This window comes from Podarcis cretensis (assembly GCF_951804945.1).
Source record: "Podarcis cretensis genome assembly, chromosome: 3".
Taxonomy (NCBI): Eukaryota; Metazoa; Chordata; class Lepidosauria; order Squamata; family Lacertidae; genus Podarcis; species Podarcis cretensis.
In genome coordinates, this window is record NC_137172.1 from 95,343,249 (window position 1) to 95,369,336 (window position 26,088).

General features: G+C 44.2%; 2 protein-coding genes across 7 annotated transcripts in view; both read right to left on the minus strand.

Annotated features, from left to right (window-relative positions):
- The window catches only part of LPIN1 (lipin 1), a 92,646-nt gene extending 77,670 nt beyond the window's left edge, over nt 1–14,976 (minus strand). The window contains exon 1 of one of the 4 annotated variants that reach the window (XM_079970417.1): nt 14,797–14,976. In XM_079970417.1, the coding sequence (XP_079826543.1) occupies nt 14,797–14,856 (60 nt within the window). In that variant the 5' untranslated portion in view covers nt 14,857–14,976. Of the gene's footprint in view, nt 1–6,803; nt 6,942–14,796 lie in introns of those variants that run through there. The other 3 variants (XM_079970420.1, XM_079970419.1, XM_079970418.1) reach the window with 3 other exon arrangements.
- A 3,123-nt stretch (nt 14,977–18,099) lies between these two features.
- Nucleotides 18,100–26,088, minus strand: part of GREB1 (growth regulating estrogen receptor binding 1) — a 98,836-nt gene continuing 90,847 nt past the window's right edge. For all 3 annotated transcript variants that reach the window (XM_079970307.1, XM_079970308.1, XM_079970309.1), the window contains 3 exons: nt 24,415–24,615; nt 23,456–23,594; nt 18,100–21,753 (listed from right to left, as the gene is read on the minus strand). In XM_079970307.1, the coding sequence (XP_079826433.1) occupies nt 21,590–21,753; nt 23,456–23,594; nt 24,415–24,615 (504 nt within the window). In that variant the 3' untranslated portion in view covers nt 18,100–21,589. The remainder of the gene's footprint in view (nt 21,754–23,455; nt 23,595–24,414; nt 24,616–26,088) is intronic.

The window sequence follows — 26,088 nt, forward strand, 5'->3', positions numbered from 1 at the left end:
CATTTGGGGGCCAACCACGTAAACCTGCGTTTTGCGATGGATCCACCACCAAATAGACCCTGTCATGCCTCAGTCCTCCTGCAGGGTGCCTGAGAGGAATACCCAACCAGTGCCTATGCCAAAGCTTCCTACATCTGAAAGCTGTGGCTGTTTAAATCCCAGACAGTTGTTGTGTCCATTCATTTTTACCACTCAGCAGTTAGACACGCCAGGAGCGGGGCAGGACTCTGCGGCTGGGCACGCTATCAGCATCACCTGAAATCACCCTTAACCTTACTTCCCCCTCAAACCTCTGTGCAATTAGCTTGCAGCTGTTAATCAACATCCCGGGGGGGGGGGACATTCATTTATTGCATTCATTTAGCATAGTTATTATCCACACTTCACCAAAGGCCCAGCGCGGTGTGAGTTGCAACGCGTCAAGAAGCAATAAGACAGAATAGACTGTAAACGGTTAAAATAGCAACCAACTGATAAATTCGTATGCAGAAAGTAAACAAGCTTTGCACATTCCCCCAAGGCCTGGATTAAAAGAGACACCATGAAAATGAGCTGCAGTGGTGATGAAAAGAAAAGAAAAGGGTTTATTTAATAGTGTTTGAAACTACAGCGGGTGCAATCCTACTACGGAAGTTGACACAAAACAACTCATGGAATTAAAAGAAGCAGTGCTGCAGTCAAAGAAAAGGGCTTTGTAGTTGTATCACACAAGTGTTTGTGTCTGTGTTTGCCAGGTTTTAAGATGTGAAAGGAATATTAGGCACTTTGTCCTTTAGCTATTGATTCCTCAAGCAGAAAGAGAATTCCAAGTTTACGACCAAGTACATCCTGCATTTCTTTCCACGTATCTACAGTCTGTTCCGAACGGCTTCTAAGAAGTGGGAGGTGGCTCCTCCGGGCCAATCAAAGCACACCACAACTTTGCTGGCTTGTTTAAAACAAAATAACACAACCCACTGAGTGGCCTCTGCCAACTGCAGTTACATACTTCATTCTTCCATGTCCCCTTACACAGATATGCTGACTGGCTGCCTTGCCTCCCTGGTGTAAATAGGTTTTCAAAACCACTTCAGGCCAGGAGAAAGTTAATACATAACAATCCAAGCAGAGAGGCAAACTGTGTTAAGGAAAGCAAACATCAGAAGGCAAGATAAAGGAACTTTCAGGCTGCACCACGTTGAACTCAGTTCCATTGAACTTAGTGGGTTCCACTGAACTTGGCAGGCCTTTTTCTCCTGGTCAGCACATAGAACAGGAAAATAGAATTATTGAGTTTGAAGGGACCTTGAGGGTCATCAAGTCCAGCCCCCTGCGATGCAGGAATCGCAATTAAAGCATCCATGGCAGAGGGCTGTCCAACCTCTGCTTTAAAATCTCCAAGGAAGGAGAGTCCACCACCTTACGAGGCAGCCCATTCCACTGTCAAACCTTACCATCAGAAAGTTCTTCCTCACGTTAAGTTGAAATCTCCTTTCTTGTAATCAGAAGCCACTGGTTTGGGCTTCAGAGAAGGCGAAAACAAGCTTGCTTCATCTACCATGTACAAGGCGGACTTCAGTCATCTTTTGTAATATCGTGCCCCCCAAATGAGTCTTCTAAATTATGGGTCTTCTCAATTTTACACCCCCTAGACTCGGTGCCCTATGGAAGGGAACAACCCACACCACCCTAAATCTGGTGATGCCCTGTGTCAGCCCTTTAGATATTTGAAGATGGCTATCGTATTTCCTCTCAGTCTCCTCTTTTCCATAAAGATGGCCCAGAATTTCCCCGGCAAACCACTCAGTTATCTATAATTGTTCCATAGCTAATATGTTCACATTTCTTATCGGAAGATGTAGTCCTGATATAATGTTGTCATTAACAGGGGCCCCACTCAAGCACCTTCAAATTTACATGACATGAATGGTTCTCTTCCTGCTTTTAATTGTCTGGGTTTGATACTGTTTTTATAGTTTGGTTTTGAAACGTGTATCTCGAGGCACATGGACTTTTTGTGTGTGGAGGTGTGTGTGTGTGAGAGAGAGAGAGAGATTGAGAATTTCAGTCAGAACTTGAACAGAGCATTACCAAACACTGTTAGGTTCCAGACAAAATACTGAAAGAGCAGCACCTAGTGACAGAATGTGGGGTTTACAAATGGGAGCATTGGCCTTCTGAAGTGAGAAAGACTGACAACAAATACTGGACCACCACCCCTCCTAAGACTATAGCTGAAATCCTAAGCCAGGAGTGGGGAACCTGTGACCCTCCAAATGTTGAATTCCAACTCTCATCTGCCCCAGCAAGCATGGTCCATTATCATAGCAGAAAGGAGCTGGGTATGTTTAGCCTGGGAATGAGTCAACACATATTGTCAGTCTCAACCTCCTTCTAAATTGCCAAGTCAACACATATCGTCAACCTCAACTCATTCTAAATTGCCATCAACCCACACCTATTCTTACTCAATGAGATCCAGAGGGAGGGGATGGTCATCTGCCATCACGTTACAACTAACAACAAAAGTAGCAAGTGTCAACAAAAGTAGCGAAGGTTTTAGCGAACGGGATATCTCGTCAGGAGTGAGCTTCCTGGCTGCACTCAACTTATCCTTCAGATTAAAGATAACTGCAAGATCTACATCAGAAGGCTTAGTTTGGACAGAAGTGAATACACATTTCTTGAGTTAATGCAAAATACATTACTTCTGGTAGATGAGCCTGCCATAGTCTCTACATCAGGGTCAGCCAACTTTTTCAGCAGGGGGCCGGTCCACTGTCCGTCAGACCTTATGGGGGGCCGGACTATATTTTGAAGGGGGGGGAAATGGACAAATTCCTATGCCCCACAAATAACCCAGAGATGCATTTAAAATAAAAGGACACATTCTACTCATGTAAAAACACGCTGATTCCTGGACCATCCGCGGACCGGATTTAGAAGGCAGTTGGGCCAGATCCAGCCCCCGGGCCTTAGTTAGCCTACCAATGCTCTAGATGTTCATGATCATTTTTGTACCAGGCTTTTTAGACTCGTCTACCCATGTACTATCTGGAACCAAAGGGGTGTGTTGGTTGCCGAATGTGAAATATACGTATTTGCATTGTTTTCAACAAGGCCAAGGGGGAATCTGCCCTTAAGAGAGCCGCTTTGAGATTGGGAAATCTTAATCAGCAGTTTTGCTAGCCAACTGCAGAGCTCTCTAAGGCACGAATGGTTGGGGAGTCATCCATGCATGTAACATGACACCCGAGAGTCGTAAAGCAATTACACTGAGAAGTCCACTTAAGCCTGAGTGATAATGCCTTAAATGTACAGTTAGTCCCCTTGCAATGAGTCAGAGAAGCAGTCAGGTGACATACTGGCATCGGGTAGGTCTGGTTACAAGGAGAGTGAACTAATCTTTCTTTCTTTCCTAAGGTCAAATCCTTTTTTAAAAAAAGCACTCGGGTGTTATCAAGCATTTACAATTGTTTTTGCTCAGTAGCTAGAAATAGACAAAATCTCTTCAGGGAGACAAAATGACCCACTGATGCCTCAACATTTATCAGAAGAAACAGGGCCAGCCCAGCCTAATAGGGAGCGCTGGTGGTTGTCTGAGGTGTCAGAATGTAAGAGCCACTTATGAACAGAGGGTGTGCCCATGCACTACTCCAGAATCTTGGGACAAAAAGGGAAATATTGTCTACGTACACACACATACATACACATACACAATTCCCAACTAGAGCCACCTTCCCATGATCTAGACACCTACAAAGCAAAGGCTGCAGTCAAGAACATCTTTAGTGAGGTGCATATTTAGCATATCTTTGCATATTTGGGTTTGTGAGTATACCATATTCCCTCACTAAAGCTGTTCCTGACAGAAACACCTTTAGTGAGGGGACACAGTACACTCACAACCCTGTACCAAGTATGAAGAGAGCAGCAAAATACATTTTCACCATATATTTTGAGCCAGGGATTCCTAACACCATGCCTGTGGACCCACATGAATCCGCAGAGACCTTCCCTAGCAACCAGGGTAGTGCCCTGCTGAAATTAGGCTTTTTGCCAATAAAAGAAATTGCAGGGTGTGTGTGGTGCCAACAACAGTTTATTCCATTTTCAAATGTGCCCACAGGCCCAAAGAGGTTCGGAACCCCTGAGGTAACCCTGAACAGAAGTCCTCTTAAGTCAGGCCTACACAAGTTATGACCCACACTGGCTTGATGCCTGTATTGGGCCAGATGTGATCTTGGCAACCTCTTTGTTTTTTGAAGTCCAACTCAGGCAACGAAAACAAGCAAGTTTGTCAATGGTGGATTTCCACAGACAGCTGGAACTGGGTTGCTTTCAGCTGGGTGGAGCATGCATGATGCAGGCCCCTCTTAAGTGAATTTCAGTGCACCAGCCTTCCGTTAGCAACATATTATCTGAGCCTGGAAGATAAAATTAGACTTCCCAGTGGTAAACACTTGGGACCAGGCACAAGCCCAATTTTGGCAAGGGCGGGTGGCACTCACTGAGGGGCCTGCAGCGTGCCTAAGCCACGCGTCTCTGGCGCCTGCAGGCTCCATGCTGTTGGCCCGTTGCCTCCCCCCCCCCCCCGCTGTAGGGCGGCTGAGGCCCCATGGTGTGCCCTGTCCCTATGGGTGCGGTGCATCCTGTCCCATCCCTATGGGTGCCACACACCCTGTCCTGTCCCTCCCTATGGGTGCCATGCACCCCGTCTCATTCCTGATGGACGCCGTGCGTTCCATCCTGTCCCTATGGGCGCCGCACACCCTGTCACTATGGGTGCCACATGCCCTGCCCCGCCCCTATGGGTAGTTCGCCCTGCCCCTATGGGTGGTTCACCCCAGGTGCCCGAGAGGCTTCCTCCACTGCTGGGCAAGGGGCACATGTGATGCGTTATGGGTGCATTCCCTTCTGGATGGTCCCTGAGAGCAAAGCTGTTTGGGGACTACAATTCCCATCATCCCTGACCACTGGTCCTGTTAGCTAGGGATGATGGGTGTTGTAGTCCCCAAACAGCTGGAGGGCCAAGTTTGGCCACCACTGCTTTAAAGGAACCATAAGAACAAACTACAGAATGAAATTAGTGGTGTTAATGCACATGACCATTAACTCCTGCAGGGACAGCACTGGAGACAACATGTAGACCCATGCATACTTCTTAGGGCTTTGACTTTGGTGCCACCATTTTGTATATTCTACACAAAACATTAAGAGAATGATCATGTGCACCTTTACTTGGAAATGAGTTCCACTGGACTCCATGGGACTTACTTCTGAATAGACATGCATAGGATTACACTTTAATGTTACAGTTTTGTGCACCTTTACCCAGGGGTGCACAATCAAGGGGGATTAAACCTATTACTCTTACCTATGTGTCTCCACCTTAGATTTTTCCTGATGAGCTCAATCATTTCCACCTGTTACTGATTTCTCGTTGATCTTCCCATTTTCTTGGAATTAAGGCACACTGAACGTAGTGAGAATTACTTCTGAGTAAAGATGCATAGAATAGGGCTGCAAGACTATTATTTTGCTTGGAATTGTTGAGTGATGTGAAATATCTAAGATAAATAGTTCACCCCCCCCCACCCCTTCTGACCTATTACCCATTGAGCATGCATCATTGGAATTGAACGAGAAACTTGATCCGGCATCGCTTCTGCAGCCTCATGAAATATTGGTACAGCATGTCTGCCAAACATCTATTAATAAACAGCTTTTTTGCCTCTTCCACGGGGCAATGCCACAGCCATTCAAGCCCTCCTCACGCTTCCTTTGATACTTGGTGGAATTTCAGGGAACTGATCACAGCGATATACCTGGTGATTTATGAAATGTATGCCGTTATGGATGGCCCCTGGTTCAGGTTCTGGCCTTATTTGCACCTACAGTGGTACCTAAGTACTTAATTCATTCCAGACGTCCGTTCTTAACCTGAAACTGTTCTTAACCTGAAGCACCACTTTAGCTAATGGGGCCTCCTGCTGCCGCCGCGCTGCTGGAGCACGATTTCTGTTCTCATCCTGAAGCAAAGTTCTTAACCTGAAGCACTATTTCTGGGTTAGCGGAGTCTGTAACCTGAAGCATATGTAACCTGAGGTACCACTGTACTTTGAAATGCATACTATGGGGATCAATGGAACTTAGGACAACATGACTCTCAGTCTGTGGCTTTGCGTATATGCAGAGGGCCCCAGTATTCATGCAGCTGTGAGGTTGCTTTTCAGTGGCGCATTCCCAGCATTAACATCCCTCCAATGTGCATGGTGAAAAGTACCATCTATTTTTTTAAAAAATAATAATAATCTTGCAAGCTTTGATGGTGCTTCTCACCATACAGGTTGGAGGGCTGGCTTGGGTGTCCAAATGACACTCTTCACTGTAAGTATTCTGATACACTCCTTCTCACTGAAGCTGCACAAGTTTGCTTTGATGCATCAGTGTGGTGGCAGTTTTCCACCCTTTCCTAAAGGATAGGTGCAAGCAGGGCTTCCACACCCCCACCAGCCGGAACTCAGTTCCAGAACCTCTCAGGTGGGCGTCATTGCCATTCTAAGAGAACAAGGGAGAGGTGTTCATGGTGAGTTCTGGCACCTCTTTGTTTTTTTAGAAAAATAGCAAGTGTTGATCCAACCCAACCATCCTTATTTTCCTGCATCTCTATAGAGAGCACAACAATTTGCTGAAGCCTTGGGCCAAGTATCTGCAATCTCAATAAATGGCTTAGCATTCCAGCCACACTCAGCACAGCAATATTCTGAGAGAGAAATAATTTACGATTTGAATCTAAATCAGGTTACAACAAGCCAGCTTACCGGCATTTTTCTGAGAAACAGAGATCACTGGAGAATGCCTCATGGTGCCATCTCAGAGTCTGAAGAGATCAGGCTGTTCTCTTCTAAGATAGTTGGGTGCCTTCTAGGCAGAACAGACCAAACTAAAGCTCCACCTTAAGGTGGCTGAGATGTCCCCTTCAAAGCCTTATCCCAGATTATTCCAATGCCCATTGTCTCACTGAAGCTTCCAACCACAGCTTCAAACCCAAAATGAACTCCAGGGCAATTACATTTGCAAACAAACAGGACACCACATGGCTCGCATGAAATGTGGACTGCTGCATACATGGCATAAAAAGCATATCTTCAGGCTTTGTAACACCAAAGCTGGACTTCAGCCACAGCACAAGCTGAGAATCCCTGGAAGCCTTATGAGGGAAAGGATGAGAGCTTTCAAAACTAGTTAACCCTCCTTTCTCTCATCCAGTGTCCTTTCACTCACTTATTTTCGCTTGTAGTGTTTGTTTTGTTCTGTGGACCAGAGCTTGTGTCTTTATCGGCCTTTGGACCTATACCATTTCTGTTCATGTTAGGCACTTTTGGCACAACAAAAGAAAGAGGCAATGAATGGATTCAAATTACAAGAAAGGAGATTCCAACTAAACATTAGGAAGAGCTGATTGACAGTGGAACGGGCTCCCTCAGGAGATGGTGCACTCTCATTTCCTTGGAGTTTTGAAAGCAGAGGTTGGCTGGCCATCTGTCACGTATAATCTTGTTGAGATTCCTGCATCGCAGGCGGTTGGACTAGACAACCCTCGGGGTCTTTCCAACCCTACATCCAATTCAACATGCATAAACATTACTAGATCATAAAACATTACTTGATAGTTTTGACAGCTGTAAACATTCAGACTCCTGTGTGTGTGTTATAATCATCTGCAGTTGTTGTGATACCACATAGCCCGGTCAAGTGTGGCAAAGGCAGCATGGACCATTCATGGGAGAATGTCATGATCTTCTCAGCCTACTTCAGGATGCATTGTAGTTTGTGACTGAGATTCTAAGGAGCATACACAAACACACCTTGTTCACTCGACTGCTTACCTCACAGTCCCACCACAAATGCTTTCGCCATGTTTGTCTGCAAGACTTTCAAAGGCTTTAGAGTCTGAGTGCTTGTTAGTGTGGGACCTCTGCAGGTATATCTTGGGCTGTCTCCTCCAACATTAATCTCCCAGTATGCTGAGATTAACACCCAAGGTTCTTCTCCAGGTGTCCCCAGCATTTGGGAAAAAAGAAGAAAAAGGGAGGGTGGCTAAGGCGATGGCCTTTGCAGCTATGGCACCTCAGCTATGGAGTGCTCTCCCTAGGGAGATTTGTCTGTGCTCACTTTGATGTTATGTTTGTGCCAAATAGGGGTGAGGAAATTCATGCATTTTGGTTTCTCTCAGTTTTGTATTTTCCAAGTGTTAGGTTCATTTCTCTACATGTCCACATCAGTTTGTGATTCCTTTCATGCGCGCCCCTTCCCAAAAAAAAAGTCCTCAAGAAAATCCATCAGGACTTCAGTGCAAATTTCTCCTAATACACACATTTTTGCATGCAATTTTCCCTAATATACACCATTTTGCAAACCAGGTTTCCCGAATATAAAGTGTTTTTCCATGTCTTTTTCAGCGATCTATGCATTTATATGCACAATCGAACCAAGTATATGCATTTTTGTAAAAATTCCCTGACTGGGGAACTGCATTGCAAAAAATCTGGAGAAGTGCAAATTTCGAAGGATTCAGTTCTCTTATTGTTTTGGAAAGGGTGAATCAGGGAAGTTGATTTATAAATGCTTCACAATACCACTACATACTGCTATGACCTGTGCTCTAGGGCACTGTGTGAAATTTAAAACAATAGGTGACATCCCAGACCCCACTGCTCCTGCCAGATAAACCCATGGGCAGTGTCAGCACCAGGCCCTGCTTAGGCTTTGCAGTCCCAGCCGTTGCCTGCAGTTTCTAGATGTTGACAACAGTTCTCCATTGTAGCATATCTGCTAACATTCTGACAAACAAATCAAGGCAGACACAGACAAGAGGCTGAGTTCATAAGGAAGATTTATGCTACGTAACACCCTGTGTAAAACTAGTATGTCCACGAAAACAGCGGATTCTGCACAGCCAAATACAGAATGAAATGCAACTACAGATTCACTTAAGGCAAATTGGAGACTATGGCAAAGTGAGCTATGTCACCTCCTCTGAAAACAGCCCAAAATACTACCAGCCTCTTCTCCCCTAACGCTGGCATGCAAAAAGAGATTGTTCACCCTGAGCGAGAACCGTGTCCCTAGGACAAGAAGCCTGCAGCTTTTTGACCATGCCGACAAGTACTTGGTAAGAAAAATGCAACACAGAAGACAATGCATCAACAAGCAAGTTATGTGGGAAGTGGCTTCCTAAACCTAACCTCTAGCAATCTCAAAGCCTTTAGCTCACCTAATGTCAGTCTCTAAAAATACAAGTTCTCTGTAGGTAGTGATAAATCATGATGGGGGAAAATAAATCAGGAAGGACAGCTGTACGCCCTCCCACTTTTCCTCTTCTTCCATTTGGTATTTATATTCTTAGGATCATATTCAACTTCTCACATTTTTTTCCTACAGTTGCCGTAGGTAGAAAAGCAGATCTGGGAGTGGAGGGAATTCTATCCAGCATGCTTTAAGGAGAGCCATGTGCAGAGGAGAGCAGTCTGTTTTCAGGCCACTTATAATTATTCCTGAAGAAATCTGATAGTCAGGTCTATTCACTGAATGGTTATTGTCAAAACTAATTCAGTAAGCTGACAACGTTGGCACAGTTAGCATTATGGCTATTATTATAGCTCAATCACATAAATGCTATTAGATCAATCACTTCCCCTCTCTCCCCCCCTCCCAATTAACTTTAAGATATCCAAGAATGTGCTCTTTAACACTGTTGTAAATCCACATGTCCAAAATACCTTCATCTCAGCTTCCCTTTGTGTAAAATTTTGCTCAGTCTAGGATGGCATGGATGGATTTCAGGCACCCACAGGGCCTACTTAGTTTTGCTTTTCACTTGAACCCTAAGGACTGTCAACCAGAGCCAGATGCAAAATGGAGGATGGAGCAGTGAGGGAATACAACATACTATTACAGTTAAGGAACTTGGTGCCTCCAAGTTACATGTTCAGCCCAGGAATTTGTTTGCAGTACCAGAACTGAGTTCCAAGTCTCATCACATGCACAAATCCATGCTGGGTTTTCTCCCCAAGTTTCCTTCATCTCACCAAACTAATTTAAGGTGTGCGGGAGCCTTCTTGTAATTGCAGTTGTTGAACAATTTGGAGAATTCTCATTGATCAAATGCAAATCATTCAGAGATCTACCAGTGGATTCTCAATCTGCCTTATACCAGATCTAGAACGTGTGTGTGTGTGTGTGTGTGTGTGTGTGTGTGTGAATGTGGTATTTTCAGTTCAGAGAAATGGGTTTTCTCTTCCACTTATATACCATGACTGTTCTGCCTTTAACTATGTCCCCCCCCCCCCGATTTACAATGCTGTTTGTAAATAAGAGCCTGCTCCCACAAATTCCTAGTAGAGGATTTACTGATCCATCAGAATGGTTACGTTCGTCACAGTCGAAGCAACAGGAACTCAATACCGCATCACCTGTTATGGAGTCAACTGATGGGACCTATGCTGAGGACTCTCGAGCAATTGCTTAGTTCCTGGAGGAGCAAGTTGAATTTCCAAAGCATGTCATCATGTTAACAGAAGAAGAACATATCTCTTCCAGAAGACAGAACATGCTGGGTTGGTTTACTGTACTCTTCAGTGCCAACTTCCCCAGTCGTGTCTTATAGAAGCACTTTTTACCCTTATCCGTAAACTGCAAATGTTGTTGTTGTTTTCTTTTATGTAATCATTTTTCAAAAATGTGGGATTAGATCCAAATTTAGCTGTGAGCAGAAGAGCTCCTTCTGACCACAGAAGGCTTTTGATCCAGTGGAGCGATACCACTGTCAAAAAGGGGAAGAGGTGATTTTCACTGGATCTCCCTAACACTGCAGCCCCTGCCCTGCTCTGGAGGTTTCCTCTATTCTCCAGAGCAGATTTTCAGAAGGGGGGAAAGGAATCCATAAAAATCACCTGTCCAGCATCCCCACCCGAACTTTTGTTGGAGGAAGCATGGTCTAGAGATCTAAGCCATGGAAAATCAAATCTTACAATGACAATGATTTGAGAATGTGTCAGCCATGCAAAAATTCACACTGAAATAAGGCTGAGGCCAACAGGTGTCACAGTGATCACTACTCCTAAGTGTGGGGGCAGTCATTTACAACAAACAGTGAACAGAAGCCCATACTTCCTACTGTGTGGGTTGGATCAGCACAACGGATCTATTATAAATAACCTTTCCGCTCTCAGCTGTCCTGTTCCCAAGAGATGCAAAGTCTATCTTTTGGAAAGAAGAACTCTTTGCCATAGTTTGGGGTTGCCATATTTCAAAAAGTGAAAATCCAGACAAAAAAATAGTTGGGTGGTTTTTTGTTTTCATTTTTTGCAAAATCTCAAAAAAAATATGAAGTTTTTGAGCTACTTTGAAGGAATTTTGCCAAAATCTACACTTCCGACATGGGTTGCCATACATCCAGATTTTCCCGGACATTCAGCGATTTCTGCCTAGCCTCTGTTTCCGACAGCCTAATCCCTGTTATGTCAGGGAAATTCCGGACGCATGTCAACCCTCCTGTAACTCCAATGTAGGGAAGTCTGTTCCATGGCAGAGGCAGAGTTAGGGGAGCACCAATGGTTCAGCCACACTGGGGGCAAAGCCTTAGGGGCACCTCAGAGGACGCCACAACTATTATTTAGAATGGAGTGGGAGAGGCAGCGGGGCGCCAAATTTTGGTGTCGCGCAGGATGCCACTGAAATTTCAGTCCCCAACGTTCGTCACTGGTCATGGGTTACAATGAAAGGGCAGCAAGTGCTTGTTTGGTGGAAGCACCAAAGCTCTATCATAGAGCATCTGCTCTGCACTCAGAAAGTCCCAGGTTCATTTCCATGCATCTCAAGGTAGAGCTGGGAATGACCTCAGCCCCAAACCCTCCAGTCAGTATGGGCAATGCTGAGCTAGATAGACCAGTGGTCTGACTTGGTTCCCATCTGCTCTGTTACATCTAAAGCAGTATCATGTGACTTCCATAACAGCCATAGCTTCCCACAAAGAATCCTGGCAACTGTTAAGGGTGCTGAACATTGTTAGGAGACCCTTGTTCCCCTCATGAAACCATGCTGGGAACTGTAGCTCTGTGGGGGAACAGAGGTCGCCTAACAATGCTCAGCACCCTTAACAAACTGTGGCCCCCAGGATACTTTGGGGGGAAGCCATAAATGTTTAAAGTGGTAAAGGTAAAGGGACCCCTGACCATTAGGTCCAGTCGTGACCGACTCTGGGGTTGCGGCACTCATCTCGCTTTATTGGCCGAGGGACCCAGTGTATAGCTTCCGGGTCATGTGGCCAGCATGACTAAGCTGCTTCTGGCGAACCAGAGCAGTGCACAGAAACGCCGTTTACCTTCCCACCTATTTATCTACTTGCACTTTGACATGCTTTCGAACTGCTAGGTTGGCAGGAGCGGGGACTGAGCAACAGGAGCTCACCCCATTGCGGGGATTCAAACCGCCGACCTTCTGATTTGCAAATCCTAGGCTCTGTGGCTTAACCCACAGCACCACCCGGGTCCCTGTTTATGTGGTACAATAGTGCTTAAATGCAAAGTCTAGACGGGGCCTTGGTTTAAAAGCTTGTATTCTCTTGTTGTTGTTGTTGTTGTTGTTGTTGTTGTTGTTGTTGTTGTTGTTATATTTTTAGAAATAGTGGAAATGTCAGTTGGATTTTATCTCACACACCCCCTTCACCCCACTGCCACTACATTCACTAAAATGGGTCATCTCTAATCGGGATTCGGTATTTCTGTGTTATGCAGAGCAGCCTTCCGCAAGCTGGTGCCCTCCAGATGTTGTTCAGACTACAATTCCCATTTGCCCCAGCCAGCACAACCAACAGTCGGGGAGGGGGGATAATCCAACAACAGCTGGAGGGTGCAGGGTTGGCAAAGACTGATACAGAGGGACTGAGGAGTGGGTCTCTGTATGTGAATTCTGTTAGGGTGGAGGAGAGAGAGAGAGGGAGGGAGAGGGGGAGGGAGAGGGAGAGAGTGCATGTTTTAGGGTCTAAAGACATGTTAAACCTAGAACATGAATCAGCCCAAGTCCACGGTGCCCTTTAACTGAACCTTGATATTATATGACCAACCCAAATGCCTTTGCTGTTCTCCTGAGCCAGAATGGAAATGAAGAAACCAAGTGAGAGGCACAGGTGCTTAAACTGAGCTATGTTATTGTGCATCGGTCATTCCAAAGAAAAGCCCCATAGAAGTGAGATGAGTAAGCCGAACGCGCAAGCTTCTGACTCCACTGCTATTCATTTCAGTTGCAGAATAAGCATCTGTACAATTGGACGTCACAGCTGTGCTTTAAAAGCTGGGCATGTCACTTTGTCATATGGGTGAAAATCCACTCCAATTGTTGGTGTGTTGCTAAATATGACAGAACAGTCAAAGAGTGGTCATACGCAACCTGCTATTCAAATTTCTGATGTGTAGATCGTTCTATTTATGTATCTCTAACAGGGAAAAGATTATTTGTTTACCGGTAAATACTATCACATATCAAGCAGTTCTTCTCCCCCAGGTGCACTATAAATCCAAACAATATAAAAAATTGTCATTTTAAAATCTCCTTCCTTTCCCTAAACTTGGACAAGTTTGGACAGGTGGTGTTTTGTTTTGTTTGCAGTGTAAAACTGCAATACGTAATTCAGTATCAAAGCTGAGCTCAGGAGCTCATTACCAAAGTAGTTAAGTTCCTAAAAAATCAGAACACAGGGAGTCCAACCACAGGTGAAAGAGGACTATAGCTCTGGGCAAAGTCAAACTTCTGAGTCTGGTATTTCTGGGGATCTCAAAGGTGAGACAATTCAGCAGATTGAACTTAATTCATTCCCAAATCCTAAACACTAATTTTTCTGTTAGCTTGACCCTTATGTAGCCCATTATGTAAGCTAACACACTGTCTGCACAGAGGAGGAATGAGCAGGGACATTGCTGCCTTCCCCTCCCCTTCCCCTGGCCTGACCTTTATATCCCCTCCACCTGTGAGTGGCAGGGAGTCTGGTTTGGTGCTATGCGCCTCCCTCTCCGAAATGAAATGTGGCTCTCCCACCTAGGAAAGAAGGCTGGCTGCAGGACTGTATCCATTCCTTTGACTGTTTTATAAATGGTACATAGAAAGAGAGGATCACACTTCTCTGAGATGGAGAACGTCAACACTTATGATTACCTAGGAGCAGTCCTTTCTTCATCATCATTATCATCATCATCATTTATATGCCGCCCATCCGGTTGGGTTGCCCCAGCCACTCTGGGTGGCTTCCAACAAATTATAAAACCACAGTAAAACATCAAACGTTAAAAAACTTTTAATGTGCAACCAACCGCTCTCCGAAGAGTTCGCCTTCTGTGTGAAGATGCTACACATCTTCTATGAGCAAAGAGAGCTGCAATGTTAACTTCCCAAATTAAGAGTACAAATATCACGAGGAAAGGCCTTGCTGACCTTTAAATTTGTGATTCGGTATAAAGCCTAATCAATGCAGCATGTCTCTTACAGCGATATCCTACTACAATCTACCCCACATAAAGTGTGGGGAAGGGCCATTTCAACAGCTGGGCTTGCCCCAAAGAATGGCATCACAAACAAAACCAAGAGGAAACCTTAAAAAACAAAACAACTACACCCAACTATATTATCCCATCTTTACTCAGGAAAAAAAAGAAGACAACCAAGTAAGCAATCAGATTTTTTTTTTTAAAAAAAAAAACCTGGCTGAGGGGAATCGAAATTTAGCACGCTATTCCTGAAACTCTAGATTAAAGACCTTACCCAAGACCAAGGTGACTCAGTGTCTTCAGATGGCATCTTGAGATGGTCTCTTTCTTCCATTACCAGAGAAATATTCTTCCCAGTGGCTGTTAAAGCTTCTGTTGGAATTAAAAAATGCTGCCTTTAAGTAATGCGTTGTTGACAACAAAGATCCAGAGAAAGTAATTTCCCTGTGATCATGTTTGCTTGCGAATTTAGCCTGCTCAAGTTCTTGGAACCTCAGCCAGGACAAGAAACATGAGCTCCGTAAGCCGGTGCACACTCACTTCGCAACTGACGCCTCAAGTAGCCTTGTTAAGTCATAAGCCTCCCTGAAAAACGGAGGTGTTTATCTTCTTCCTCTTTCTACATGCAGGGGGAAGAGCTTCCAGTAAGAGGCACCTCGGTTAGACCGTTCAGATAGCGACACTTCAACTAGGGGTGAGGAAGGGGTGCAAGCTTACATCACCCAGTTGGTGGCTTCTGTGCAGTGGCAGAAAACACTTCTGCTAGCATCAGGCAATGCATCTGGGTTCCCACACACAAAAACCCAGATCCCGCTGCCCGCACTGCATGCTTCAGCACTGTGTCCCAAACTGTCCTGGAGGCTCCATACTCAGAAGAAGCTTTTCAGGGGCTGCACTGAGTAGGGTCAGCAAAAAATAAAATAAAAAAATTGGCTGACCACCTTTCACAAACAGAAATGCTTTCAGTTAGCCTAGATTCTCATACCAATGGGCCATGAGGTCCATTCAGGTGGTCTGTAGAAAGATTGACCCTTATTATTATTATTATTATTATTAGTCTAACAGAGATCAAGACCATTTTAGCCAGGGCCAGATGATCAAGCAGGCTAACAGAGCTCTGAACAGAGCCCATGATTTTCATAATACAGTATTTTGGCAGCCATCTCATTCCCCTTTTTTTGCTTCTCAGCAGGCTGATTTGGGGCCCATGATTTTCATAATTCCTTTTCACAGGAACATTAGGGATAGTGAAGAAATTATTATTATTATTATTTGCTACTGGGAAGAAATGGATAATTTGGGTCTCCATAATTCTCAGGTGGTAGGGCAGTTGTATCCAGATCATTTTCATGTGCTAGAAGAATCACATTTCTGTCCAGGCAGCCAAGTTCCTGTGAGAGATATTTTTCCTAAGCACATCTGGATATTTTTGGGCATAATCAGCATGATCTTGTAAGTTAAGCACTTCTCAGGCCTCCTGGTTTCATTGGTGTACACTGTGAAGCAGCCCTAACCCTACTTTTATCCCTTTCTGTTGAGCTTTCCCCTTCCATTTTTGCTGAAATGATGTAAGCAGGATTAGCAAAAGGATTCACAGGGACTCAGTTTTCTGTTGAACCTGTTTCGGAACAACTTTCCCCTCACAACACCCTTCCCAACACACACAATGGTGCCCAAAAACATGAAGCAACATCCCATCATGTTCTGAAGCTGATCTGCCCGCGTGTCTCCCTTCTTACCAGGAACAACACAGAAAAAAATTAGTAGTCCCCCTCAAAAAAAAAGAGAGAAAATGATGGTGCACACACCCGGCACCAGTGTGGTAGATGAACCAGAGGCAAAGGGCCTTCGGTCTCTGAGGGGCCTGTTCACAGGTGCATAAATCCCTCAAAATCCCATTTGCTCTAATTCCTTCCACAGGCCTGTATAAAAAGCACCACCACAACTACAGCAATTGTAGAGATAACTAAACACCATTAATAGTTGTCTAAATGCCTGTGGCAAAGTTTATAAATGTCAATTCTCCAGGCACAATCCTGTAAACTATGGGGGGGGGGCAGTGCCACTCATAATATTAATGTGTGCTATTAGCTAGGGTTGCCATATTCCCAAAAGGGAAAATCCAGACCAAGTTGTTGAGCTTTTGTTGGGGAACATCTCTCCCCTCACCTCCGCAAATATATATAGGCCTACTTGTCTGGGTTTCCCCCAGACATTTTGCCGATTCAGCGAAAATCAGCCCAGACGCCATTTTGCTGCTCAATTCCCAGACATGTTAACTGAACTGAGAGGATGCACACCCTCCATATTCAAGTCTCCAGTGCTCTAAGTTGTAAGGTGGAAGCTTCCCTCATATTTTTAAAATTATTATTCTTCATTATTACAAAATCAAAAATAAAAATGAGCAAGAAAAACAGCAACCCCATAATCAAAGTTACAAAACATAGGAGCAATACAGACCGTGCCTATTTCCAAATGAAGAAAGCAGATAATGTAGAAAAATAAAAGCGGTGAAATCTATCATGAAACACACACACACACACACACACACACACACACACAAGAATCTAGGCTGATAAGAAACAAGCAATGGGTCCTTCAGCTTAGCTACTAATTTCAGGAAGCCAAAGGCTGACCCTGTGAGATACAATCTGCTACTAGAGTTCCCTTGGAGCTCAAGGGCAGCATGTATGCAGACATTGGCCTCTCTTGGTTTGGGAGAAGGCAGCAGGAGCTCGTTCCAACCTCTCAGTCTTTTCAAGAGCCTAGCATGTGCAGAATACTTCACTAACAGAGTGAATAATGTCACAATTGATTTGAGATCTGCCTTTGGAAGTATGCTTTGCATCCTTAAAAACTGCAATGATTTCTCGCTGGGTCAAAGCTCTCACAGCTGAAATGCCCACATTGTGACTCTGTTTTGCACCAATTCTGGTTAAATGTCCCAGTCCGTTCTGTCCTGATGCATCTCTTAAGTCAATCAAGTCAGCTCCATAATTATAACCCATGGAAACCAAATGCAGAGTGGTGCACTAATCTTTATTGATACATCTGTTGTTCCATGTGTAAAGGATGTGAAATCTTTCCACCAGGTTATATAACTACTGTTACTATTTATAGTGAGCTGTTACAAGCTGATTCCCAGAGTCAGTGCTGAATAAATAATGGTGACTGTATACACTTTGTGGAGTTCAGTATTTGACCACAATGCCCAAACAAGTTCAGCTTGATTTTGCTTAAAAAAACCACACCATATTATCCTAATTTGGCAATTACTCCACTAGTGGTGCAATCAAATTGGTTAGGGGTGAGTGGGAGAAATATTCAGAAGTACCAATTTTAGTGTGCACAGAGACTTAACATTATTGCCTTCGTATTCAAAAGTAATCAAGATTTGGGAGTAGAGATGGGAAGGCCTGGAAAAAGAACAGAAAAATGGGGGGGGGCGAGCAGGTTTTTTTTCCTTTTTCCCCCAAACCCTTTGGGGGAAAATCTGGGGTTTTCCCCCAATTTTTCTGGTTTCTTTTGAAAGGCTTCCCATCACTATTTGCAAGTCAAGGTTAAAGAAGCATTCAACTTCAAAAGCCAAAACTAAAAATGTTTATTAACTGAGTAACCAAACCAGACAAAAGACAAATCACATTACATAAGCTGATCAGGATGGGATCGAAAACAGCTTGCTGGATAGAGTAGCTACCACATGGACATAATTTTGGTCCTCCCTCCCATGAGTTGGTGCATTGTGAGGTATGTCCTGTTATCCCAGGGTATTCCTACTTCCATCTGTGGCACAGTGGCAGGCTCATTGTTCCAAGTCTAAGCCTCAAATGAAAGCAAGCCATCAGACTTCCACATGACCATTTTTATAAGGTGGAAGAGTCACCACCCATAACATTTAATCTGAGCAGGCAAAACCTAAAGCTGTCAATGTTCATTGACTTATAGTGAGCTTTGGGGTAGACCCTTCATTTTTCCCCTTGGGCTAGATGCTGCCAAGTAAGAAACTCCAATTTTGTTGGACCAAGCCTGCTGCACCAGCTCTGAGAATTTACAACATGAAATAGGTGTCAGAACCATGCAATGACTGTGAAGGCTCTTTCATATGTGACAATAGGATCAATGGTACTTGTCTAGATGGTCCTAACCACCCCCAGCACCCTTAATAAATACATTAGGAAGGAACAGGGATTTCTTTTCTTTATTGTTACACCAATATCCTAGATGAGGAACCATGCCATTGTCTTCCCTCTGGCTCAGTAAGAGCAGATCTGAAACATGGGATCTGAGAAGGGGAGTTACATTACTCCTTTTTTGGGGGGGGGGAGTTCCTACAGAAAAGATTTGACCATGTAGGAAAAACCCAAACTTTGGCTATATTCTATAACAACAGTGGCTGCCAGGGTAGGGAAGAGACACACAGTCAAACTTTGATAACTGAAAGAGCATTTTAAAAATATCTACAGGTTTATGTAAAATCAAGGCATGTTGCCTCAGCCCTCTCCCTCCTCTCAGGAACCAAAGGAGGATGCAAAAGTTGAGGATCCAAGTCACTGCAATGGTGGAAAACCCTCTACAAGTGGAACGGATATTTGGACAATGTTGGACAAAGTTGGAGCGCCATAAACAGTGCAGGAGTTTCAATACAGAGGTTAAGCAGCAGGTGCATGTCTTTCGACCTACAGAGGATCCTACTTACAATTTCACAATTGTCATTTGTGTGCTTTAAGGCCAGCCCAAAATTAAAAAGGTAAAGGTAAAGGGACCCCTGACCATTAGGTCCAGTCGTGGCCAACTCTGGGGTTGCGGCAATCATCTCGCTTTATTGGCCGAGGGAGCCGGCGTACAGCTTCTGGGTCATGTGGCCAGCATGACTAAGTCGCTTCTGGCAAACCAGAGCAGCGCACGGAAATGCCATTTACCTTCCTGTTGGAGCGGTACCTATTTATCTACTTGCACTTTGACGTGCTTTCGAACTGCTAGGTTGGCAGGAGCGGGGACCGAGCAACAGGAGCTCACCCCGTCGCAGGGATTCGAAATTAGCCCAAAATTAGTTCCCTGCTAATTCCCCTCTTACTTGTGCTCTTTGCCTTACAAAGGATCTGCACAATTACGGCACATGTGGTAGAGTGGAACTGCCCTTCCAATACTGGCATTGCTGCTGCTTATCTAAGGTGAGGAGGTGGGCATGTTCAGGAATGCCCCTACTGCTGCACTCACATGCCCCCAGCCTTGCCACCGTCCAACGCCAGTCCCCAACCAGGTAAGCAGTGGCGGTACCAGTGTCAAGAAGGTGGTTCTGCAGCTCTGCCCCACTGCATGGGCCCCTACTGCCTCTATGTGTTCCACTTAGTGAAAGAGGCAGATCTGAACCACTGCAAACTTCAACAGTTTCAGGGATGGGACAGCCATTGCCTCTTTGTCTCAGTACCTCTTGGTTCAATCTGCAACCCATTTCGCATCCAGCACTATCTAATCAAATCAAGGCTGCTTTTCTTTTTATGGGGCATGGTATCATGATCAAAACACCTTTCCCCTGTTTCCTTCCCCTCCCCACAAGCTCAGAAACTCCCTCCCTTTTTTTAGTATAGTGAAAAGACAGCAGGTGCAATAGGTTTGGGGCTGGTATAGATAGCTCCAGCCATTTCCTTCTCTGTGGCCCTTCTTTCCTCTTGCAGAATCAACTTTCATCGTTCTGTTTCCAATAGCATTTCTTCTTATCCATTTCTTTTCTAAAGTTGGGGAGGGAATCATGACCAGGAGTCAAGTGAGTGGGGAGATGGTATTTAACCCTTAGGCCCTCCCCCCCACAAAATCCCTCCTCCCAATTTTGGGGAAGGCGAAAAGGGGACAACCCACTTGTTTTGTTTAACATCCAGCTGAAAAAAGCTCTGAGATACTTGAAAGTTTGAAAAATATTTTGTGATGCTTTAGTTGGTCATACTCAAAATTAAGGTATTACCTCACTATTATTTTTGAAAAGTTTTGCTGATGGACTGATTTCTATGTATTCCCACAAAAGAAACCTCAAACCCCAAACAAGAAACCACTTAATGTGGGGCGCTGTTAAATATCAGAGAACTATTAAATGCACCCTAGGTGTTGTTTTTATTTGCACAGCAAACCTGAGGTGTCTTAGGATGGGCAGTGCAACAAACCATCTGTTTTTAAAAAACAATTTGATATTAACACTTCCTTTAACTAATCACCATTTCATTCAGACGCCTTCCTACCTACTAAAACATTCAGACTTTTGAAAACAACTCCAACCATCCGCTTTCAATATTCTCAATAAATCAGAAAAGGTCACTATAATACATTTCTACATATTACAAAAAGTCTTTCTCTTAAAAATTATGCAAAGCAGCCAGCAGTCCTGAGGTTAGGATGGAAAGCAAGCTTTCATTATAATAAGTATATAAGGCACTCTCCACTGGGATGTTCTCCTATGTATACCTGTCACAAAATGAATGCTCTTGAGCACATTCTATTCATTTCCATAGGGTTTGCACTGGAGAACATCCCAGTTAATTTTGCCTTTAGCACTCTACATAGAGCAGATCAGCAATGCTATATTTGCTAATCAGCAGCAATTTTCTAAGAATGAAACTTCCTCTTTTCTTTTTACTACGCTGGCACCCTAGGTTTACAAAAACACAGAGGAGAGAATCTACATCTACATCTCATAATTTTGAAGCTGTGCCACAAGTGTCTGGTTCCGAAACAGTTTGTATAATATATACAGCAAAAACAAAAAAGGGGGAAACAACAGAAATATTACGCAGTAGCTCCATCCTCAATATAACGGGAGTTACTTTCGCAAGTTCATTAAATTACAAAAAGGGTACTAACAAAAGTTTGGAATTATAAACATAAATTGGTCAAATAAAATATAACTTTAATACAAATATTTCAAAATTGCCTAACTTTTGTTCCTACGAAGCAGCTTCTTTTGCAAACATCTTGTAAACAGCTCAGTTCTCCTTCCTCCCCTCCCTCTTTTCTTTCATGCAACTCATTTTATTTGGTCAGAGAAAAGCCAGCTTCTTATGCCACGTGATCATTTCCCATCAAATGTGCCGTCCTGTCAGAAAGAAGAGGGGCTTGTCTTCTTTGGCGTTGGCTGTTTGGAACTCATCTCTTAGTCGGAATTGCCATTCGTCTTCGAGTTCCAGTCGGACGACTGTTTGGCGCAGCGAGTTCCTGTCTTGGCATATGACACATAAAGTGGCACCTGTGGAAATTATCATTATTATAGGTTGTTGGTTGTTGTTGTCTTTGTCATGTGTGCATCACTTTCTATATTTCCTGCTCCAAAAAAAACAACAAAAACCTGTCTGCAAAGACCTCCCGGAATGGTGTTTTATTGAAGGTATATTCTGCAACAATTAATAGCGCATCAACAGTGGGTTTATTCTGCTTTATTAGTCCTGTGATGCTTCCCCAGTGCTACCACATTATTGCAACCAAAGTGAGGCAAAAGAAAAACCCAGAACACAGTGAACAGCATGGATATGCACTGCATACAGGATTATGCACTGACTGGAAATGAAGCGGTATAACCGCCCCAAAACTTGTCCAGTTACAAATAGTAATGAAAACAGGATCTTGTTTTTGGCCTCCCTGATAGCATCATGGGCACAAATAATCATGAGTGAGTGATGAAAAGGGCATTTGGAGAGGTCCCAAGTGACTTACAATCATAGAGTGCATAACTGCAAATAAAATTGAGTTGCAACCAGGATAGCTAAGTTGGTGAGAGCGTGGTGCTGATAACACCAAGGTTGCAGGTTCAATCCCCTTATGGGACAGCTGCCTATTCCTGCATTGCAGGGGGCTGGACTAGATAATCCTCAGGGTCTTTTCCAACTCTACGATTCTATGCTTCTATGCAACAATAAGGTCAGTATAGATAGCAACATAGGCCTAAAATCTAACCTCTCAATTAAATAACAATTTAAAACAACAAGTGCCATTCAAAGGGGGAAAGCAGTCTTAAAGGGGATAGACCGCCCAGTTTTTTGCTCACAACTTCCACTGGAAACTGGCTAATGTGCCCCTCCTTCTGCCCACATCTGCCATAGGATTGGAATCACACTTTCCCCCATTTGCAAAGTAACTACTCCTATTAAATCTTCCTCCCTTTGTTGAGTAAGGCATTATGAAATTATCTTTGGAACACTCAGAGCTCTTGCTGACAACTGGAGTGAATACTTGGCCTTGTGCCATGCCCTGGCTCCTGCTAAACATTTTCCTTCTCCCCAGGCAATATCTATCCCAGCACAGAACAGCCCCTTTTCCCAGGAGCTCCTCTTTCTCATAAGCATTATGTTTGGCACCGAGGATGCAAATCTGAATTCTTAATGTTTGCTGGATTTTGAATGCCAGAAAAATGTTTGTTTATGTTCAGTCACTGGTATTTCCACTTCAAAAGGTGGGGAGGTAGGTGATGGGAAAGACTTTGGCTTCAGACCTCGGAGAGCATCTGCCAGAACAGGAATTGGGCTGGATTATGGTTTCCTAAACTTGGGTCTCCAGCTGTTTTTGGATTACAGCTCCCATCATTCCTAGCTAGCAGGAGCAGTGGTCACGGATGATGCGAGTTGTAGTCCAAAACCAGCTGGAGACCCAAAGATTGGGGAACCTTGGGCTAGATAGTTTGACCTGGTAGAAGACAGCTTTTTTATGGATCACACATACAAGTCTTCCCAACTGCAGCAAGGTTGTGAATGGGAGTGATGGTGGCACAAAATTCCGACCTGTTCATTTTATGACATCAAAATATTTTAAATAACTAAAACAAAACAAAACTGGCATCAATATATCTACAAATGTTAGTTAGGCATGGATCAGAATGTCCCCTCCGCCCTCTTTCTCACAGCAAAGATGTCAGAAACAAGTCATAGCTTGGTGTGTCAGCAATACTTGGTTCTTACCTTTCAGAAAGTGGAATTTCTTCAAGAAGCTTGCTACCACAAAGGAATCACAGAGGTACAGCAGTAGTCCACTGAATATCATATCAGAGCAAGTCACATTCAGAGAATGAGGTCGGGAGCTGACATAGCAAACTGCAATCTGATTGCAAGGGGAACAAAGGCAGGTATTATAGTCCCCTCAGTCTAAAGCACAGCTAATTTTAGCATGATCAAACTACTGCGCCCAAAGAAACATCTGCAACCATTCATAATATGAACATTTTGAAACGCCGTGTAACTCTTTCGTAGCAAATGTATGCCATTTGGGGGTTATTGTGGTGAATAAAATAAAAATTGTTTTATTTTTCAAAAAATCATTTATGCATTTTTATGACATATACACTGGGGAAACCCAGCCAGATGGGTGGGGTATAAGTAGTAATCATCATCATCATCATCATCATCATCATCCAATATCCATATATTATCCCTTTTCCTAGGACTTCCCAGTCCATCTCTCCATGGCATTCTAAGTAAACCTTGGAGCCGAAGGGGTATTGGGTTGTTCCCAACTTTGGTTTCTTCTGGGTTTTTCTTTTTCGTTGAGAGGGTTCTGAATGTCTGCTGGTGGGGGGAAGAGGAAGGGAGTACGGCAGAATAAAATAAAATCTGTTTTGCCCCATCACAACTGTAAGTGATGGCCTTTCCCAATGCCACATGGCACTGAAGCTGCAGCTCATAGCATGCGCATGAGGTTCCTCAGAGGAGCATGAAGGAACAGCTCCTTGCACCTGCACTGGAACCTGATCCACTTTGACACATGTGCTTTTCCACTTAAATATGCATTGGCAGGAGAACGTCCTACAGACAAGAGTTTTAATTGCTGAAGCACATGCTTTCACTTGGACCACTTAATAATCATGCACGGGGAGACAAAGGAAGCTGTCTATCATGCTCAACAAACAAACAAAATGCATTACCTGGGGTCCCAAATTAAGGTAGCAATCCACGGATAGCACTGGATGACTGTAGTTCTTCAGCGAGAGAGGAAAGAAGCGATGGCTGTGATACTGGAGGTATTTTTCGAGCAGCAGCTGAGCAGGAGCAGCCAAGAAGGTGTGTTTGCTGTCGGGAGCGCATATGTACTGAGCCGGGGCAATCGAAACGGGGTTATCCGATACCTAAAAGGGACGTGCCATACAGGGGGAGTGTGACATTTAGATTAAAAATGCAAGGGAAAGCTCCCTAAAGGTTAATACAATTAATACCAGTGACAACGCTGGCCACATATAGGTGGACAGCTTATAGACCACAGACTTCCTTTGGATAAATACAATATTTGGAGTGAATTTACACAGAATGTATTAGGTTACTGACAATCATATGTGTATAAGGATAATGGCAATATACACATCTGTATATTAATGTATGATAACGTAACTGTATTCCCCCCCCTTCATTCTCATTCTTTCTTTCTTTTCTCACTCTATATCTTTTTTATAAATGAAATTCTTCTAATAAAAAACAACCAAATATATGGTCCTGTTCAGGTCTTCAAGAAGAAGAAGAAGAAGAAGAAGAAGAAGAAGAAGAAGAAGAAGAAGTCGTAGTTTGGATTTGATATCCCGCTTTATTACTACCCAAAGGAGTCTCAAAGCAGCTAACATTCTCCTTTCCCTTCCTCCCCCACAACAAATACTCTGTGAGGTGAGTAGGGCTGAGAGACTTCAAGGAAGTGTGACTAGCCGAAGGTCACCCAGCAGCTGCATGTGGAGAAGCGGGGAATCGAACCCGGTTCCCCAGATTACGAGTCTACCGCTCTTAACCACTACACTACACTGGCTCAAGACCTCTCTCGATTAGTATAGCAAAGAGGGGAGAGTGAAGAAGACATGACTAGCTGGCCTATAGAATCATAGAACTGCAGAGCTGGAAGGGACCCCATGGGTCACCTAGTCCAACCTCCTGCTAAATCATCCATGCCCTCCACCATTTCCCTGCCACCTGGCCACAATGCTCTCCATGTATTAAGGGTGTGGGGTGGGGTGAAGCTATGCAGTGGGGAGCCTCCACTCAGGCACAGCTTTCCCCACGTGACTTAGAACCTTGTACGATCTGGCTTCACATCATTTGGATGCATGTGCCCTTCTAATTAAGCATGTGTCAGCAGGAGAATGTCCTACCGATGAGAGTTTTGACTTCAGCAGCACAGGCCCTTACTTGTGTCACTACCACTTAAGAACCATTCACAGGGAGACACAGGAAGCAGACTTGTTCTGAGTCAGACCATGCATCTGTCCAGCTCAGTATTGTCCACACTCACGGGCTGGACCTCTATGGGATTTCAGACTGGGCCTACCTGGAGGTGCTGGGGACTGAACCTGGCAGCTTCTGCAAGCAGTGCTGGTGTGCTAGCATGAAGCTACCGGCCTCCCCTCTAAGAATCACTCAGGCTTTTGGGGGGGGGGCATCAGCCTCTTCCTGGAATGGTACAGTGGTACCTCAGGTTACATACGCTTCAGGTTACAGACTCCGCTAACCCAGAAATAGTGCTTCAGGTTAAGAACTTTGCTTCAGGATGAGAACAGAAATCGTGCTCCAGCGGCGCGGCAGCAGCAGGAGGCCCCATTAGCTAAAGTGGTGCTTCAGGTTAA